At 50.4% G+C, this 18,271-nt stretch overlaps 1 protein-coding gene across 1 annotated transcript; it reads right to left on the minus strand.

The window, feature by feature from the left end:
• Nucleotides 1-218: 218 nt before the first annotated feature.
• On the minus strand, nt 219-15,192 carry CFAP90 (cilia and flagella associated protein 90). Its single transcript, XM_057541377.1, has 3 exons — nt 14,978-15,192; nt 2,166-2,282; nt 219-416 (listed from the first exon to the last, which is right to left on the minus strand). The coding sequence occupies exons 1-3, from the start codon at nt 15,122-15,124 to the stop codon at nt 237-239; spliced, it is 444 nt and encodes a 147-aa protein (XP_057397360.1). The 5' UTR covers nt 15,125-15,192; the 3' UTR covers nt 219-236.
• Between the last annotated feature and the right edge of the window lie 3,079 nt (nt 15,193-18,271).

The following is an 18,271-nucleotide window of genomic DNA, read 5'->3' on the forward strand; positions in this document are numbered from 1 at the left end:
TGTCCATCCTCAGAGTCGCAGGCCTTTGGCCAGGCTGGTCGCCAAGGAAACGTGCGGGAAGCAGCCCTGCGCGGTCCTTCCCGCGGCCCCAGCGCATCGGGGGCGCATCAGGGACGCCCGCTGGCCCGGGAGGTCCACACAGGGGCCCTGAGGCCGGCGCCACACCGCGTCCCCCCCCTCCCACTCCCCCCCAGTGCCACCCCTCTCGCCCGCGCCCTTCGGGCCATGCGAGGGCGTCAGGCCGGAGAAATGTGCCCGAAGCCGGGCGCCTTGATGCTGGGGATGTCGTTCTTCCGGTAGAAGTCGGCCTTCACGTGGCCGGCGCGGCTGTGATCCCGGTTCGCGGGCTCCACAGGCTGGTGGATGCGCCGCCCGTAGACGGAAGACGTCAGCACCCACACTGGCCTCTCGCGCTCCTGTTGGGGGTGAGGGTCGGTGAGCGGAGCGCTCTTACCTGTCCAGCCCGCGTGCTGCGCACCTGCGCCCCACCTCCACCTGGCTTCTTAGGACCCCTCCACACTGACGCCGGGTGGGGGGGGACCTCTTTAACCAATTCACACCCTGTCCCCTCTGCTCCGGGCCTGCTGCTGTCCTCAAGTCTTTCAGAGGAAAGACCAAGATCTCGCACAGGGCAACAGGTACCCACTGACTTCAGGGTCCTGTTCCTCCCCTTCTCCTCCCTTCTCCCCGAGCTCCTCCTGCCTGTCTTCTGTCCGCCTTCTTCCTTCTCCCAGATACACATCTCCCCAGATCTCCCATCTCCCCAGACCTCCCATCTCCCCAGACCTCTCATCTCCCCAGACCTCTCATCTCCCCAGACCTCCCATCTCCCCAGACCTCTCATCTCCCCTATCCCCCATCTCCCCATGCTCCATCCCCCAGACACCCTCATCTCCCCAGGCCCCCCATCATGTCCCCAGCCCCCTTCATCCCTTTCATTTTCTCCATCCCCTTAAAAGGCTGTATTTCTCCGCATACCACTTATCACACTACCTGGCATCCAGGTCATTATTTATTTGGCTTTTATTTTTCTGTCTCCTCATGGGAATGTCAGCTCTAGGAGGACAGACACTTCTGTTTTATTCCCTTTACACTCAGTGGCACATGGGAGGTGCTCAAAAACTCTGACTGGATCTAAGTCATGCCAGGCGTGTGCTTATGAGAGAAAAGCACTAACTTCACTACCAACTTGGAACAAACTAACACAAACCAAAACAACAGAAAAACAAAGTTAATGTCCGTGACTTAAGTGGTGATACTTCATAGTACCTCCATCACTTAATTTCACAGCAGTTAAAAGTTTCTTTGCAAGTGACACGGTGGCATTCTTAAACATTAACTGCCACAGGCAAAAATCCTCTGATCCAAAAAGAAATCCCACCAGAAGCTTTTTCATCCAGATTTCTGTGTATTGTATAAAGATTATGATATGAATACAGAATCCAGATTTTAATAAACATACTGTCCTCGGATCAGCTTTACAGAGACAATGTCCTAGTGTGGAAGAGGGTCTAACCCAGCGGCAGGTGGGCTCGACCATGCCAAGGGGATGCACAACCTCCTTCCCCCACCCCATCCCTATCAACCCCCCTCTCTCTACGCCCACACCTCCAACCCCCCACCCAACCCCCTGTACCTGCTGTGACCCTGACCTTCTCACCCTGTGAGTTTGGTTCCCTCTGTTGGTCACCACCCAACCAGCGCAGCTGACGAGAAGCAAAGCCCTTCCCCTCAGAAAACCTTGCAGAGGTAAAAGAAGAACTGAGCCGTATGTGGTACATACAATGCCCTGGTAACTTGCGAGAAATACTCTTTCTTGCATGTGTGGTTTCATCCCTGGAAGGCCAGTGTTCTTAGAACTATGATAGCCAGGCCTGGGAGGTTAAGCAAAGACCTATTTATCTATTGAAAAGAACTCCTGAGTTTTGCTGTCATGGAACTGTTACATTCTAGAGGACTAAACAACAGTCACAAAAATTAACACGCAGTTTAACATGGCAGAAAGGAGTGAGCTGTGACAGTAGCTTAGCCTTCACTTCCCGGCACAGTGAGACAGAGGAGAGCCTCACAAAGGAGAGTTACGTGCAGCCAACTGCACACGGTGCTAAGTAAACGCACACACAGGGAATCTGTGCACACCCAGCGATGCCCTGCCTTACTATTACCTCCTCATTAACGTGCAGTCCCAGGCTTTTTGCATGTTCTCTGTCGTCTCGGTGCAATTTCTGATTATATCCTGGGTTCCTCTTAAAAACACAGTCATAGAGGGAACTGATTCCGGTCTGGGAATAGAAAGAAAGAAAGCCATGGTTTATTCAAGGGCTGAGCCATGGAAGCTTCATGCAGCTTGAGAGCCCAAACTCTCCCGGATGAAGAGTGGAGATGTATAGAGATTCCCGACTGCACCGAACGTGTATGGGGAAGGTCACCACCCCTCAGGCAGTGACCAGAGCAGGGACGCCAGGCCCCAAGTTCCTGAGAGGCCCGACGGGGTGGAGATGTTTCCAGGGACACTTTTCCTAGACTGTTACAGACCCCTCCTTCCCAGAGGAGGCTCCCCGCTCTCCCTGACTCCACCCTAGGGCTCAAATCTTAAAATAATGATAATCCACTCAGTATATGTGTTTTCTCCTCCATTTTTTTTTTTTTTTTTGGCGGTGCCGTGTGGCACGTGGGATCTTAGCACCCTGACCAGGGATCGAACCCATGCCCCCTGCAGTGGAAGCTTGGAGTCTTAACCACTGGACCGCCAGGGAAGTCCCTCTCCTTCATTTCTACTTTTCTTAAATTTCTCAAATTTTCTAAAATAGGCTTGTACTGCTTTGAAAAACTAACAATATCTGAATACTAGGACAATATACCCAAATAGAAGTTCTCCCTCTCTAGAGAGCAATATTTTCTTTAATCATATGTGGCAGCTATAAAAACTGTAATTCATATATATATGAACATATATATTTGGTATATGTTATATATGTATATATATACATATGTATAATATACACATATATAGCAAACATACGTATAAAATACTCACACACACAGCTCTAATGTGTTAGAAAATGATCCCATTAACAGAGCAGCCATCTGTAACATCTCCATCTTTTTATCCCCAATTTTTCTTACTACAAAAATAAAACTGCCTCATTTGGAATCTAGTAAAAGGAAACGAAATCCACGTGTTAGCGGATCTTCAATCCTCGCCTTGTAAGTCAGGCCTGTCATTCGTGTTCCCCCAGCCAAGTGCCACCTGCCTTGAGTCCTCCAGCAGCAAAGGCAGATGCACCACCTCGCTGGGATGTGGGATCACGGGGCCTCTAACCTCAGCTTGCTTGTTTGTTTTCATCCTGAATAGTAACGCTAGAATAGCCCCCTCCAGCTGAAGGACACAGAGGTAGCAGGTAACGGTGAAAAGGACGCACGCTGAGTGCATAGCCTGTTGGAAAACACATCCCGCCCGGTCTCAGTGTGGGAACTCAAGAGCTGCTGACAACAGCGGATACGGCTGGAGCGTGATGTAGCTTCAGCCCAGCCGTGAAAGCTCCTTCGCCTTCATCTATCCTGTGCAAGACGCGCCACTCCCGCTCGGGAAGGTCTGACGATAACTCACACATCGCTGCTGTCCTGGTGCCATTCACCGTCTAGTCAGGAAAACAACGCCATCTTCGGGAAAACAGCGCCATCTTCGGGAAAACAGTATTTTCAAGTTCTCCAGAATTTCAGTGGCACCACGTTCCAGGCACTTATTCAGTGACGCTGGAATCCTGGTTTGCCTACGTTCCGAGTCACTCCAAGTGGCTAGAGACAGGAGCCGTGGCTTCTGGATCCGTGCCCTGATGGTCATTTAATGAGGTCACCTCGCAGGAGCTTCTTCTTGGCTTTGTCTTCCCTCTCGCACTCAGCTGCTGGGTCTGTGCATGCACTGGTTTGGCCGGCCCTGACTGTCACGCCTCCTGAAGGCCACCGACACCCTACAACCTCCTGAAGGTAACCTTGTACTCATGGGATTAAAAAGCAAAAGACCCAGATCAGTGGAGAGGTGATACATTATTCAGCTTTCGGTACTGTGAACATTGGCTAGCTGTTTGGGGAAAAAAAGGAAAAGAAACCTGGGTCTTCACATCACACTCTGGACAAAAGTAAACTCTGGATGGATTAGAAAAATAACTGAAAGGAAAACCCACAAGGGACCTCCTAGGCAAGAAAGCAATGGGGAAATATCACAAAGAAAATATCCATCACTTTGACCATGTAAAAATCAGACATTTGCTTATCAAATAAAATTCAAACCTAAAACACCTTTAGGAAATGAAGACAAAATCTCAGTGTCTTTAACATCGGCGTGTAGGATGCCCACAGAAACAGAAGCTGGTGGGGTTGGCCGGGTGCTCACTTCTAGCCTAGAGAGATAAAGCAAACCTCACAGCAAACCTTTTTTTGGGTAAGCTACCGGGCCAGCAGGTCCTGCAGAGACACAGCAGAAGCTCAAGGATGCCACCCATCTGCTGGGATGGTGGGACACAAATTCTCCAAGGGAGCATGCTCGCCTTCTGTAAAGGGGGTATTGCAATGCAGACCCTTCCCTTTGGGGTTCAGAGCTACTGGCCAGGCCTGGCAGAGGCAGACACGAGCAGTAACTTGAAACGCCATCACCCCTACATCGCCCACATTTACACGGTAATCTAGGCTGGGCTCTTGGTCATAATGTAGATGTTCCATTGTCCCTGGAATCCCTCCTGGTCCGACTGACCCATGAAATGGGTGTGTTTCAGGAAAGAGCTGCCGTGGGCAACAGAATGACCTGGTTTCCTAGGACTGAGCACCTGAGCGGGAGCTGCACCTGCGGCCAGAGGTGCCCCCTTCTGCACCCTGAGAACCTTGGGCCAGAGAGGAGGAGACCAGCGGCCAGTCTCTGTTCCCTGCAATGCTCCCTGCAGGGACTAGCTGCCCCAGGGTGTGCGGCTCAGCCCCACCACAAGGGGGCAGCCCTGACAGCAGGGGAAACAGGGATCCTCCCGGTGCTGGCTTCCCATGCAGGTGGCCCATTCGCACCTGCCCCTCCTGAACTGAGTAAGCGCCTGGGGTCCTCGGACTTGTCCTGGGAGAAAGACTAAAGAGGGAGGAACAAACTCAAGAACAGAATGAGAATGCCATCGCTGTTACCTGAACGAAGAAGGAAGTCTTGCTTCATTCTGTCCCCTATGATGGAGAAACTCACTGCAATATGCAGCTTTACAGAATAATTAATGCCTATTTCTTCTCATTCTAATTGGGTCTCCTAAAATACTCTATAAAAGTGAGATCTATGAGCAGCAATGCCGGACTCCCGTCCCCAGGAATAGGTACCAACAGCCTACTATATCTTAGAAGAGTCTTTATTAGAAATCTCACTGCTGATGGATGTGATCAGAATCTTTAAGTCTTCTGTGTGGGGATTTTGCCTACTCAGGACTTTCCAGAGTAAAAATGAGTTTTTTTCTATCATTGAAAAATGAGAAAAAATTAATCCATCACCAGGCAGGCAGCCTTACTTAGTAATGTGACTGTCCATTTCCAATACCTAATCAAACCAAAAATCTGGGTTTTCCTGGATTTTAATGATTAATCTTTCTTCTTTCGGGCTTTTTTATTTCTTTATGATTTGAAGCAAAATGATATTAATAAAAGCCAAACTGGATTTAGATGCTACCACAAAACAGAGCTGCTGGGTTCCTGATATTTTGCTATTAAAATCTCTCAAGGGATTTCCTCTATTTCTCTGGATGTAGATGCTACCAAAAAACAGAGCTTCTGGGTTCCTGATATTTTGCTATTAAAATCTCTCAAGGGATTTCCTCTGTTTCACACATGACTTTAAAAAAAAAAAAAAAGGCAAAGCAGAGCCCCTTTACTTTTCTCTCAGGATTTCCTCAGCTCCTTTGTGTTTTGAGTACTATTATAATGTATTCTGGTCTTATTCTGGTCGTGGTATCTGATCACCCACCATCAGTTTCCCTATGGTGACCCCTACTCCTAACACTGAAAAATCACCCCAGTCTGTAGCCCTGGGCTGACACCATAAGACAAGTGGGGGCCTTCAGTTTTCAGCTTCCAAAGCACGTTGGGTCTACTTTGTGCCAGGCACTCTCCTAGACTCTGGAACAGAAATAGGGAGACCCTACTTTAAAGGAGACCACCTAAAGGCTGAGAATGGAAATAAACCCACTAATTAAAATATCTCAACATAACACACAGGGAGGAACAGAGGTATGTACAAAGTGCAGTAGCACCAAAGAAGGAAGGATCAGCTTTTGTCTAGCCTGGGGGTAACAAGTGGATGCAAATGAAGTTGACAGGAGGGACCACACCACTGTAGCCAGGGCCACTGGGGAGTAAGCTCCCCGTGTGTTAAGGGTTGAATTCCTTCCTCCAAAAATTCACATGTTGAAGTCCTAACCCCTAGTACCTCAGAACATGACCTTATTTGGAAATAAGATTACTGAAGGCGTAATTAGTTGAGGTCAGACTGGGATAGGGTGGGTCCCTAATCCAATAAGACTGGTGCCCTTATTAAAAGAATTTGCACACAGACACAAATAGGCAGAAAGTGAAGATGATATGAAGAGACACAGGGAGAAGACAGCTGAGCTAAGGAGATAGGCGGGGGACAGCTTCTCCCTCACAGCCTCAGAAGGAACCAACTCTGCCAGCACCTTGATTTCAGATGTCTAGCCTCCAGAAACTGTGAGACAATAAACTTGTGTTGTTTAAGCAGCCAGGTCTGTGGTACTTTGTTACAGCAGCTCTAACAACATACATGATAAGGAGAAGTAGCCATCTTTTGAACGATGGAAAGTAAGGATAGAGATAGTACAAAGGTTATTGCAGTGGAACCAAAGGCTCAACCACGGAACACTCCACTCCGGTAAACTGAATCGGTAGACCTACTGGCTTGGTAGACATCACCAATGTTCAGTGCTCCTCTACTGACTACACAGAGCATTAATCTTCCCTCTCCTTTAGGTTAGTGAAGCCATGAGCCCAGTTCTAACCAATGAATGGTGCGTAGAGGTGACATGTGACTCTTCAATCGGAAGTATTTAAGAGCCGGTGCCAGGGACTCCTGACGCTTCAGACTGAGGTGTCAGCAGCTTCCACGGTGGCCACTGAGGGATGGTACTGGGCAGAGTCACCCTTCTGATCCCTGTTGGACGCTTAGCATGAGAAATAAGCTTTGTTTCAGGCCACTGAGACTTTGGGGGTTGTTCGTTACTGCAGCATAACCTAGCTTATCATGACTAATGCAAGTTCATAAACAAGGAAGAAGTCCTGGCCTACCACCTCCAGCCCACAGGGGGCCTGGGGGCTGTCTCTTCTGGGGTTGTGGGCTTTATTATACCCAGTGCCTCCTCCCAAACTTGGAAGTTCTCTTCCTCCCAGAAGTTACACAAACTCTCACACAAATAGTTGGGGGAGGGCTTCCCTGGTGGCGCAGTGGTTGAGAATCCGCCTGCCAATGCAGGGGACACGGGTTCGAGCCCTGGTCTGGGAAGATCCCACATGCCGCGGAGCAACTAGGCCCGTGAGCCACAACTACTGAGCTTGCGCGTCTGGAGCCTGTGCTCCGCAACAAGAGAGGCCGCCATAGTGAGAGGCCCGCACACCGCGATGAAGAGTGGCCCCTGCTTGCCACAACCAGAGAAAGCCCTTGCACAGAAGTGAAGACCCTACAGCCAAAAAATTTAAAAATATAAAAAAATTTTTTTTTAATTTTTTAAAAAATTGCAAAATGATTCTATGTTGCATTAAAAAAAAAAAAAAAGTTGGGGGAAGATTTTGAGCAAACTGAGATTCAAGTCCTTTATTTTCTCCTCCCTTTCAGACCATTTTGAATATAAATGCACTCTTCATTGTAAGTTTCCATCACAATTAGGCCAGGGACAAGTGATCAGCTCTGGCCAGGGAATGTGGGTGAAACCAGTGGATGCCATCTTCTAGGCCTGGTCCCTAAGAAACTCTCAGCAGGCCTCCACACTCTCTCTCCTTGCTCACTGACCAGCAATTTAAAGGATCCAGGGAAAGACCCGAAGTCCCAAAGATTTCCAGGCCCTGGCAATAATGGAGTCACTAAAACAGAGAAGCTCAGTTTCCCAAGTAACTGCATTAAGAAGACCCGCCCAGGAGAAACATACATGTTGGGCTCTATTTCATTACGTTATGTTTATATGCTTAAGGCCACTGGCGCACTTATGTTAACAACCTGCTCTCTGGAGAAAAAAGACCTGATCTGTAGTGTTTGCTAATTTCTGTGGTGTAAATACTCCCATCATGGCCAATTTCAGGCTTCCATTTGAATGCAGAGTTCAGAAGTGATGCTAAAAATCCCCTCTTTGTCAGTATGATCAGACTCTGACACACCACTAGTTAAGACTCTGGGGGGGGGGGGTCCATTTGTTTGCATAGCACATCCTAGCCCACCTTCATTAATAAGGTTATGACCGAGCTATTCTCATCTCCTCTCCTCAGGGGCCATAGTACTGCTACCTCTCACCTGGAGGCTTTCAGGTACTGTTTGCCTACCCAGAGCTTTGTGACCTACTTTTAAATCTGAAAATTCCCAAGGTGACTGAAAATGGTTTTCTTTGATTCATAAGGGCCTCATTTTACTTCTGATAAATTCAGTGCTTCTCCTTGGGAGTCAAGCAGCGTATGAAGCTTAAGGAGTATGTTTTCATTAATTTTAATATTGTTCAAAATTCTATCTCTCAGAAGAAAGGTAGCTTGTCAAGGACATAATGATAACTTTTTTAAAAGGACAATACTCAACTATTCTCTTTGGTTTGTGGCAAAGATTGTGTTTCCTCTCTGGTGTGTTAAGATCACAAGTTTGGGAAATTTTCATAACTTTCCAAATAATCTGAATAGTTTATCAATTTACTAAGAATGAAGCCAGTTGCCTTCTCTCTTCCATTGATACCAGCTCCCCATTCGCCCCCTCTTCCGCCCCCTGCCCCCCAGCAATTCACATCAAGGAAGAAAGGGCCATCCACGGCGGCTGAAACCTGAATCTAGTCTTACATGTTGTCACTTGGTCAAATATATTGGGGAAAATGCTGTTTGTTTTCACGTATCATTTGCTTGTTGTACTTCTTAAAAGGGGATGATTTTGAAAAAAAGTCTGAGATACACTGTTAAATGAAAAGAGCATGCTGCAAATATATACACGTAGATGCGTGATCATGTGTGAACATGTTCTTATATTTAAAAATTCGACACACATGACTGCGTTCATAAACGCACGTGGAAAGGCTTGCACCGTGGGCTCACATGGGTGGTCATGACTGGTGGGAACCAACTGGTAGGAAACCAACTGGTAGGAAATTCCCTATTCCTGGTGTTTCCTTCCAGAGGGATCACTTCCGCTAGAAGGGCACACATGACCTCTCCTCTCACGCCTTCCTCCCTCCTGGGTGACCTGCCCCGCTTCCGCCTGCTCTGGAGGAAGACCCTCAGCCCCACCCTCCAGGCCTTAAGTTCCCAGGGGCGGGTCACTGAACAGTACAAGTGCAGCCAGCCCAGACAGAGAGAGGCAACAAGAGTCCATTCCCAATTTTGGTCCCCCGAGGAGAAGAGCAAGGTCAAGGATAACCCAAACAGCAGATAATCCAAAAGGAGACCTCTGTTTAGCCTAAGAAGCTAAGCTCATCAATCGGTGACTCTCTTAGTTTAAAAATCCGCATCCATTTATTCATCCTCACTGGTTCATCAGCAGCTATTTATGACGCACCAACTATGAGACCGTGGGCACCCTTTCAATTGCTGAGGATAGAGGAGTCACACAAATAAATCCCTGCCCTCATGGAGCTCATATTTTAGTAGGAGAGAAAAAACCAACAAGATAACCAAGTAAACTATTTAGTAGGTTAGATACTAATACATGCAAAGGAGAAGATCAGGCAGGATGCGGAGTGTGTCTTGGAGGGCAGGGGGCGGGGCGGGCACACTTGCATTCGGCCAGTACACATTGGGACTGGAGGACATGCGGGTACACGATGGATAAAGAGAGAGAAACTTGCCTAGATTTTCACAGGTGGCCCAGCAACAGAACCGGAGCTCACGTGTCCTCCACAGCCCCTAGGAGTGGCCAAGCCTGTATGGCAGATGTACTTGATGCCTAAAGGTGAAGAGGGTCCAGGAAGGGCTCGGGGAGCTGGTATTGAACACTTCCTGTATCCTGGACGCGGGCATAGGCCCTTCAGGGACACCCCTTTGCACCTCTGTGCAGTTAACACCCATCATTATGTTTACCAAGCGCTTGGCTGCACGAGACAAAAGGAAATTCAGTATCAGGAGGGTAAAGAAACAGTCAGCCCCTTGCCTCTTTCTCTCCACCACACACCGTCATGGAAAGTCGGCTAATCCCACCAAAACTAAGGTTGGATTTTCTGAGCAAAGCTTCACTCAAGACCCAGCTATCCACAATTCACATTAGCATGAGGGAAAGCATATTCTAAAACTGCCTAAGATTTTTTTTTTTAATGTAGCTTTTAGACTTTGAGAAATTTAATCAAAACTGTCATAAAAGGGCATTCTCCTTTGACTTAGTCTTTCCATTTCAGTAGCAGAAATGTTGCACAAAGCAGAAGAGGAAAAAAGTAATTTAAAAACACCATTGAACTCAATCTATGGAACACTATTTTGCAGAAAAAGCCCACACTGCTAGAGGCTCCCTAGGGAGCAGGACAGGAGTTGATAGCATTTTCGCTGGCAGCTTTAGAGGACAAATTTGTCTTAAGATCCAGGGTATTACTGGGGCTTTAAATAAGTGTGCTGCTGCAAGAGCTTTGACTTTGGGCTCCTGCGGGGGAGATGCATTATAGAACATAAGGAACCACCAGATTGACAGGCAGACTACCTGCCTCACCTGTGTTCATTTCCAACAGAGAACAAGATGGAGGATAAAAGGCCCCAGGACCGAACCCTCAATGAAAGGAAACTCTAATCATCACTAAGAAGAACAAATAATAAGAAGAGCTCTCCTTACGTTGGGCTTACTATGTGCCACTTTCCACCCATTAATTAAATTAATTCTCATAAGAGCTCCATGCATTTGGTGCTGTTCGATCCCTGATCCCGAGACGGGCAAGGTGAGACGGAGTGTTTGGTCTGTGACTTGAACTAATAACACAGAGGACTAATAATGCAGGACTCCTGGGCCTGTACTACTAACGAACTAACCGGTGAGTGTGACACACAGCAACTGACTTTTGCAATGTTTCTTCCCAGCTTTGAGTGGGACCTGGAATTATTTACAAAGAATTTAGGGGCAGCTGAGACCCCAGCAAACCTGTGACACACAGTTCATCCTTTTTAGTCCATATGATCTCAGGGTCAGAGAATCAGCTTCTGGAATCCTGTAGCTGATTGAATACCAGCACATACAAGGTCATTATTGCCATTGGTAGCTGGCTTGCAAATGGACTTTGAAATGTCTTTTGCTGTTCTTGCTGCTTTGAAGGCTTTTTTATTTAGGTGTTAACCTTTCTCCTGCATCATTTTTTTCCCTGTGACGCTAAAGGCCTCAGGACTTGAATTTGCCTGTGACCCCAGCTATCAACAGTACTGAAATTTTTTTTCTTAAAATCTCCTTTGCATTAATTTGTCTAAGGCCCATCCCTCCATTGGCAGTAAGACATCAAGAGCAGATGTTGGCAAGTGTTTTCTGTAAAGGGACAGATAGTCACTGTTTTAGGCTTTGCAGGTGCCATGGTCACTGTTGCAACTATTCAGCTCTGTGTGGTTGCCCTTGACAATACTACACACATGGGCACGTGACTGCGTTTTAATAAAACTTTCTTAATACAGGTGGCAGGGCAGATTTGGCCCAGGAGGCTTCCTGTGCATGGCCCCTGCACTAGAGGGGCACACTTCTTGCCCACTTCTGATCTGCTTCCAAGTACGGAGCCCTGGTCACCTCATACCTTGGGCGTCTCTCTGCCCCTTGGTTGATTTGGCCCCAGAAAGGTGGAGCCATGTGTCAGATTGGTGAATTTAGGAAGAATAAACTGAGTCTGCCAAACTCAACTCTGACCCTTTTCCCTTGGCAGTGCCTGGCCCACAGTGGGTAGAGGGGTCTCCTCTGCTTCTTCCGGGGCCCACAGCTCTAGTGGCTGGATGGGTAAATCCATCTGATTCAGAGCTTCAGTCTCCCCAAGCCCAAACCCATTTGCCCAGAGTCCTTAACGGGATCCTGTACTCTGGCTTTTATCTCTGACAAATATGTATCTTGGCCCCCACCTGCTTAATCCTTTATCTTATTTCCCTATAGCCTCAAAGTGGTAATCAATAAGACCCCTCAAAGATACACATAAAATGGTATACTGTGAATTTTTCCATTTTGTCAAGAAGCCGGATAATATTTATATACTTTCAATAAAACAGCATGGACCAACTTAAAACATCAAGACTCCTTGATTTTTGGTTGATTCTCTCATGCTGTGCATTAATGCTATGTGTGACTCATAAATTCACTGGCAATGATAAAAGTTTGGCACACCTAAATTGTAAAGTTCATTTAATAAATAAAATTATTTATAGATAAAAGTTCTTTCAAAATATACTGCTCATGGGAGGAAAAGATATGAGGTCCATGGTGGCTGTGAGGTTGGGAACCACTGCTTTCAATCCCATTCCTGTCTTAATTGTCAGCAGAGGTATTCAAGCCCGGGCCAGTCAGCAAACAGGGAGGTAAGGACAGATGAGCTACAGGCATCCCCTTTCTTCCTCATGTCCTTTTGTCCTTCCATATCGTCAAAGCCAAGCAGAGAGGCGCTAACAGATACAAGAGATCTCCCTGGCTGCGGTTTATGTGTTGGTTTGCTGGGGCTGCCAAAACACAAAGTACCCAGAACCAGGGGCTAAGCAACAGACATATACTTTCTCACAGTTCTGGTGGCCAAAGTCGGAGATCAAGGTGTCAGCAGAGCTGGTTCCTTCTGAGGGCCATGAGGGAAGGATATGTTCCCAGCCTCTGTCCTTGGCTTACAGACAGCTGTCTTCTCCCTGTCCATTCACATCATTTCCCCTCTACGCAGGTCTGTCTCTGTGCCCAAATTGCCTCTTTTCCTAGACGGCAGTCATTTTGGATCAGGGCCCCCCACTAATGACCTCACTTTGATTACCTCTGTAAAGACCCTGTCACCAAATAAAGTCACATTCTGAGGTACAGGGGATTAGGACTCTAACATAAGAATATTAGGGGGACACGGTTCAACCCCTTTCAGTTGTCGAAACTAGAAACTACTGCTTCTGTTTGCACGGCTAAGATCCGTGGTATTCTTTCACATGTGGCAAGTACTCAAATATGTGCTGACCTGATCTAAACGGGGATTCACTTGGGCTCTGTGGATTGTGGGTAGGGAGAAGCAAAGGATGTGTTTGGCGGGAACACCTCTCACATCAGGAGGGAAAGACCTCCTTCCTCCCAGGCACTTGGTTATCTATAGATCCCTCTTCAGGCCACACCTTATCCCTGCAGGCTGAGCATCTCCCAAAATGCGCCTTTTAATAATGATGCCCCTGCTTCCCCAGCTGCAAGACAGGCTGCAGCAACGTACAGTACAAGGCACTGGATGGAGACTTTTAGGAAAAACATGGAGAAGAAAGGAGTAAACGACCCCCGCAAATTCTGAATGTGTTTCTTTTCCTTTCGCTTTTCTTCCTGCTTTGGCTGCAGGGTGGCCTTCGCAGACCCTCAGGCTTTCCCCACGACTCGTGTGTGCCTGGTGAGGCCCGGCCACAATCCTGGGACGCTCCCAGCCGCGCTCTCCCTGCCAGCGGCTGTTCAGCCCTGCCTCGAGGTTTCCTTGTTCGCAGGCGGGCTTCTAGGAGGGTTTCCGCGCCCTGGGCGGTCCGGGCACAGTCACTGCGGCGAAAGCCTCCCGGTAGTGGCTGTTTTCGGGCCGGCCCAGGCCTGCGGCAGGCAGACCCCAGAAGCAGCGGTGCCCCTGCCGGCTGGGTGTCCCCGCGCTGCTGCGACCCTCCGCCAGATCCTGGGCACCAGGCTCACCTTGCTGCTCCCGGCAGAAGGAGGAGAAGCCCAGGGGCTCTCCCTCACTTCCCGGGGGAAAACTCGGCCCTCACCCACCCCTTAAAGGCTCCGAACACCCGCTGAGCAATCCCGGCCGCCCAGCCCGCACGCCCGGCCTCGCAGCCCCCTTCCAGGTGAGCGTTTTTCCCCTCCCCCATCCCCACACCCGGCTCCGCGGCTGCCCATGCCCTCGTGGGGGGCGCGGGGGTCCACCTGACGCCGGTGGTCGTAGTCGCGGTACTCTGGGGTCTAGGAGCCCCAGAGGGAGGCCACTCTCCCACCCTCCCACCCCCTTTGACCCGGACGCCCCCTGACTCCCTGCGCCCCGCGCCGAAGCCCGCACAGGCGGTGCCGCTCAAGCCCGCCCCGGCTCTTCTGTGCAGCCCCGCCCCAGAGTCCTAACCCGAATCTGCAGCCCCACCGCCCGGCCCTCCACACGCCGCGGGGCGGCCCCGGCCTGCAGCCCCGCCCCCAGAAGCCCTCGCCGGCAGTGTGACCCCGCCCCCCGCATCCTCCCGGGCAGTGTAGCCCCGCCCCATTCCTTCCCCCTCTAACGCCCTCCCCGGCGGTGCCCCATTCCCCCTCCCCCAGGCCCCTCCGGGGTAGTGCGGCCGCGCCCCCAGGACCCCTTCCCGGCAGTGAAACCCCGCCCCCAGCACCCTCCCCGCAGGTCAGCCCCGTCCCATCTCCCCTCCCCGCGTCCCCTCCCGGGCAGTGTGACCCCGCCCCCAGCACCCTCCCGGGCAGTGAGACCCCTCCCCTATACCCCTCCTCCCCCGACCCCCTCCCCGGACTTGCAGCCCCGCCCCCAGCACCTCCCCGGCCCCTCCCCCGCAGGGTAGCGCTCCCCTCAATCCCCCCCCAGGCCCCGTCCCTGCTCTCCAGCCCGCCCCGCCCCGGGCCGCTCACCCTGCCCTGGCGGTAGTAGTAGCTGTGCTCCTTGGGGTCCTGGCGCCGCGGCGGGACGTAGCTGAAGGCGGACAGCGCCGAGATGGGCGGCGGCCGGGGCTTGCCCCGCAGCATGGCGGCGGTGATCTCCTCCTCGTCGTCCTCCATCCGGCCGCCGTGCTCGGTCCCGCCAGCCGAGGGCCCCGGTCCCAGTCCGCCCGCCGCAGGCTGGCCGGCGCCCGCGTTCGGCCGTTGCCTGGAAACCGAGGGGGCGCAACGCTAGGCTGGACTGCGGGGCGGGGCGGGGCGGGGGTGGGGCCGACCCTCCCCCGCCCCCCGGCACCTCTGTGCACACCCGGGTCTTTCCTTCTTGGGGCGTCGGGGGAGCCTCACCTGCTAAAGCCGCTGCGGGGTTCCCGGGTGGGAGGTGCCTCTGGGATCCGCACTTTCCGCCCTGCTTACCCTTCTCCACGCAGTGTCGGTTCGTTCACTCAGGGACCATTGTTCGCTGGGCAGTTAATGACCTTGCACCTACTGAGTGCCAGCGCTGGGGATGTAGCCTTGAACCAAGCAGCCCTTGTCCACCGGGATCTGACAGTCTGGTCAGGAAGGCAGGTGATAGGTGTGAAAACGCGAGCAACTTGAAGAGGGTCTGGGACAGTGCTGCCCAGTAAGAAGACAGAGAGGGCCGCGTGCGTAACGTAAAACTTTCTGGCAACCACCCTCCCATCCTCCCCTGGGCAGGGGTCCTCATAAAAGCGCCAGCAAAGGAAAAAACAAAAACAAAAAAACTCTTATAGTCTACTACCTCTTTCAACCTCTCCAATCTCTTTTAAAGACCAGACATAGGAGCTCAGCTAATGGTCAGGAGTCTTCACAAGCCTTGCACAGGTGATCTGATCTCACACTTTGCAAAATGGGAGCAGTTGACACCAATTATCTTGAGACCTCAGCTAAAACTGAGACCGAAATCGTTTCATTGAAAAATCCTTTTCCACAGCTATGTGGGCGTGATTCTGTTAGCTTCGATTTCAATTTCAATTTGTTCTGCACCAGATTGACAGCTGTACAGGGCATGGTTGCGCACATACACTCTCTCTGATGGCTCAAGTCTGGCACACAGTAGGTACTCAACAGATACTTGGTGACTCAGTAAGAAATACAGTTGCCGTAATGGCTTGGGTACCTTCTAAAGGTGAGTCTGGGGGCTTCCCTGGTGGCGCAGTGGTTGAGAATCTGCCTGCCAATGCAGGGGACACGGGTTCGAGCCCTGGTCTGGGAAGATCCCACATGCCGCAGAGCAACTAGGCCCGTGAGCCACAACTACTGAGCCTTCGCGTCTGGAGCCTGTGCTCCGCAACAAGAGAGGCCACGATAGTGAGAGGCCCGCCCACCGCGATGAAGAGTGGCCCCCGCTTGCTGCAACTAGAGAAAGCCCTCGCACAGAAACGAAGACCCAACGCAGCCAAAAATTAATTAATTAACTAATTAATTTTAAAAAAATAAAGGTGAGTCTGGGACAAGGGCTTGGATGCTCTTGCTTTATTTGGGAAGTAATTCCAAGGAGCAGGAGGGAGGGACCAGAGGAGTGAGAGCAGCAGGAAAGTCTGTATAAGGTTGAATTCTCAAGGTCACTCCTGAGGGCAGCTGGAGCTCGACGTTGCCCAAGACTTTCTGAGGAGCCTGGAGCAGCCTGCAGTTCAACATGAAGGCGCTTTTTATTTCTTGTTCCCAGTCCTCCTGGGGTGAGACTTCCTTCTGGATCGTTCACTCCTGACTTTATAGGACCCCTGCCCAGTGCCGCCTAGGCTCCCTGAGGGTCTCCTCGGTGCCAGAGAAGCCCTGGGGCTGACAGTGACAGGTACGGGGCATCAACTGGAGGTGGCATGCTGTTGTCAGGAGGTGGGTGCAGCCCCATGGAATGGCCACCACCCCGGGGGTGGATTCAGATGTGAGGCTGAGAGGCTGCAGGGCGGGAAGCAGAGGTGGAGGAAACAATAGGTAAGAACAACTTTGCCAGTTTCAATTATCAAGAGATTTTAGTTCCTTTTTAAAAAAACATTTTTCCTCTATGATCCTATCATGTATTCTGGGGACATGAGTGGAATACAAGGTCAAAGAGTCGAATGCGTTTAAGTCCCTTGTATCTGTGACTTGTACTTGCAAAGTTCTGCATGGGGGAAAGGAAGGATAAAAGAATGAAAACCCTGCTCTTAAAATAAGTGGGTTAATAGTACAAGAAGGCACGCTGAGTACAAGTTAACTCTGCAGGAGATCAGATCAGCTTTGTTTCACGTGTCAGGTCTACAGTCCTCCGCTCTACCAGCTGAGCTATCGAAGGGTGCACAGATCAGCTTTGTTTCAAATGCCAGCCTCAGAAGTCTGGGATGTCTACCCCACCAATCCCATGCCAGCCTCATGGACATACACCTGTGCCCGCAGCTGACGCTGGGTGATGACGTTGCCCTGGTCTGGCTTAGGGTGACATGGGCGTACTGACCCTTCACTGTTCACGCAGCCTGCTCTGCAGGTCCAGCGGGGCCTCGGCTGCCTGCAGCCCCCCGCTGGATGACACGCTGGAGGGCGGCCTCCACTGCAGGAACTCAGGCAGTTCATGGGAGCATTGGAGGCGCCTAGTCCAAACTGCAGCTGGGACTTGTCCCGTTTCTCTTGACATCTGGGCAGAATGTAAGCAGGGGGAGACCTGGTGGGAAGAATTTCTAATTTGAGGCCGGGAAGGAGAAAGCTAATGTGGTGCGACATTAGCATGTCACATGTCACATTAGCGGAGCTTTCAGCACATCTTGGGCAGTGTGTGTGTTATATTTATCGTGAGTCCTCATGAACCCACAGACTTGTTAAGTTCAGAAGAACTCTCTGGTTCTTTATGCTGATGGGAAAACTGAGATGTAGGTAGGATCAGTGACTTGATGCAGGTGACAGGGCAGTGGGTGCCCCCCCTGAAAGGTGTATGGAAAATCTGGAAAGGGGGGGCTGGTCTGAGGGAATGGTTTCCTCCTTTGGAGCCCTCAGACCATTCAGAGATGAGGCCACAGCCGGACAAAGCACAAAGCTTTAGCCAGAGATTCTCAGCCAGCGCACTGATGCAGCCAAGGAACAAAGTGTCCAGATGGCCTCCTCTCCACCTTGTAAACCTGTGTTAACTGAAGCGGAGAGAGGGGGGAAATCACCTGTGAATACATGAAAATGCCATCATCTTTCTAAAAAATCTTCTGTTGAAAATGCAGAAATTTTAAAACAAGGTTGATATCTCCATTTTAAGTTTGAAAGCTTTTACAATCATGTTATTTGTAA

This window comes from Balaenoptera acutorostrata, chromosome 2 (genome assembly GCF_949987535.1).
Source record: "Balaenoptera acutorostrata chromosome 2, mBalAcu1.1, whole genome shotgun sequence".
Lineage (NCBI taxonomy): Eukaryota > Metazoa > Chordata > Mammalia > Artiodactyla > Balaenopteridae > Balaenoptera > Balaenoptera acutorostrata.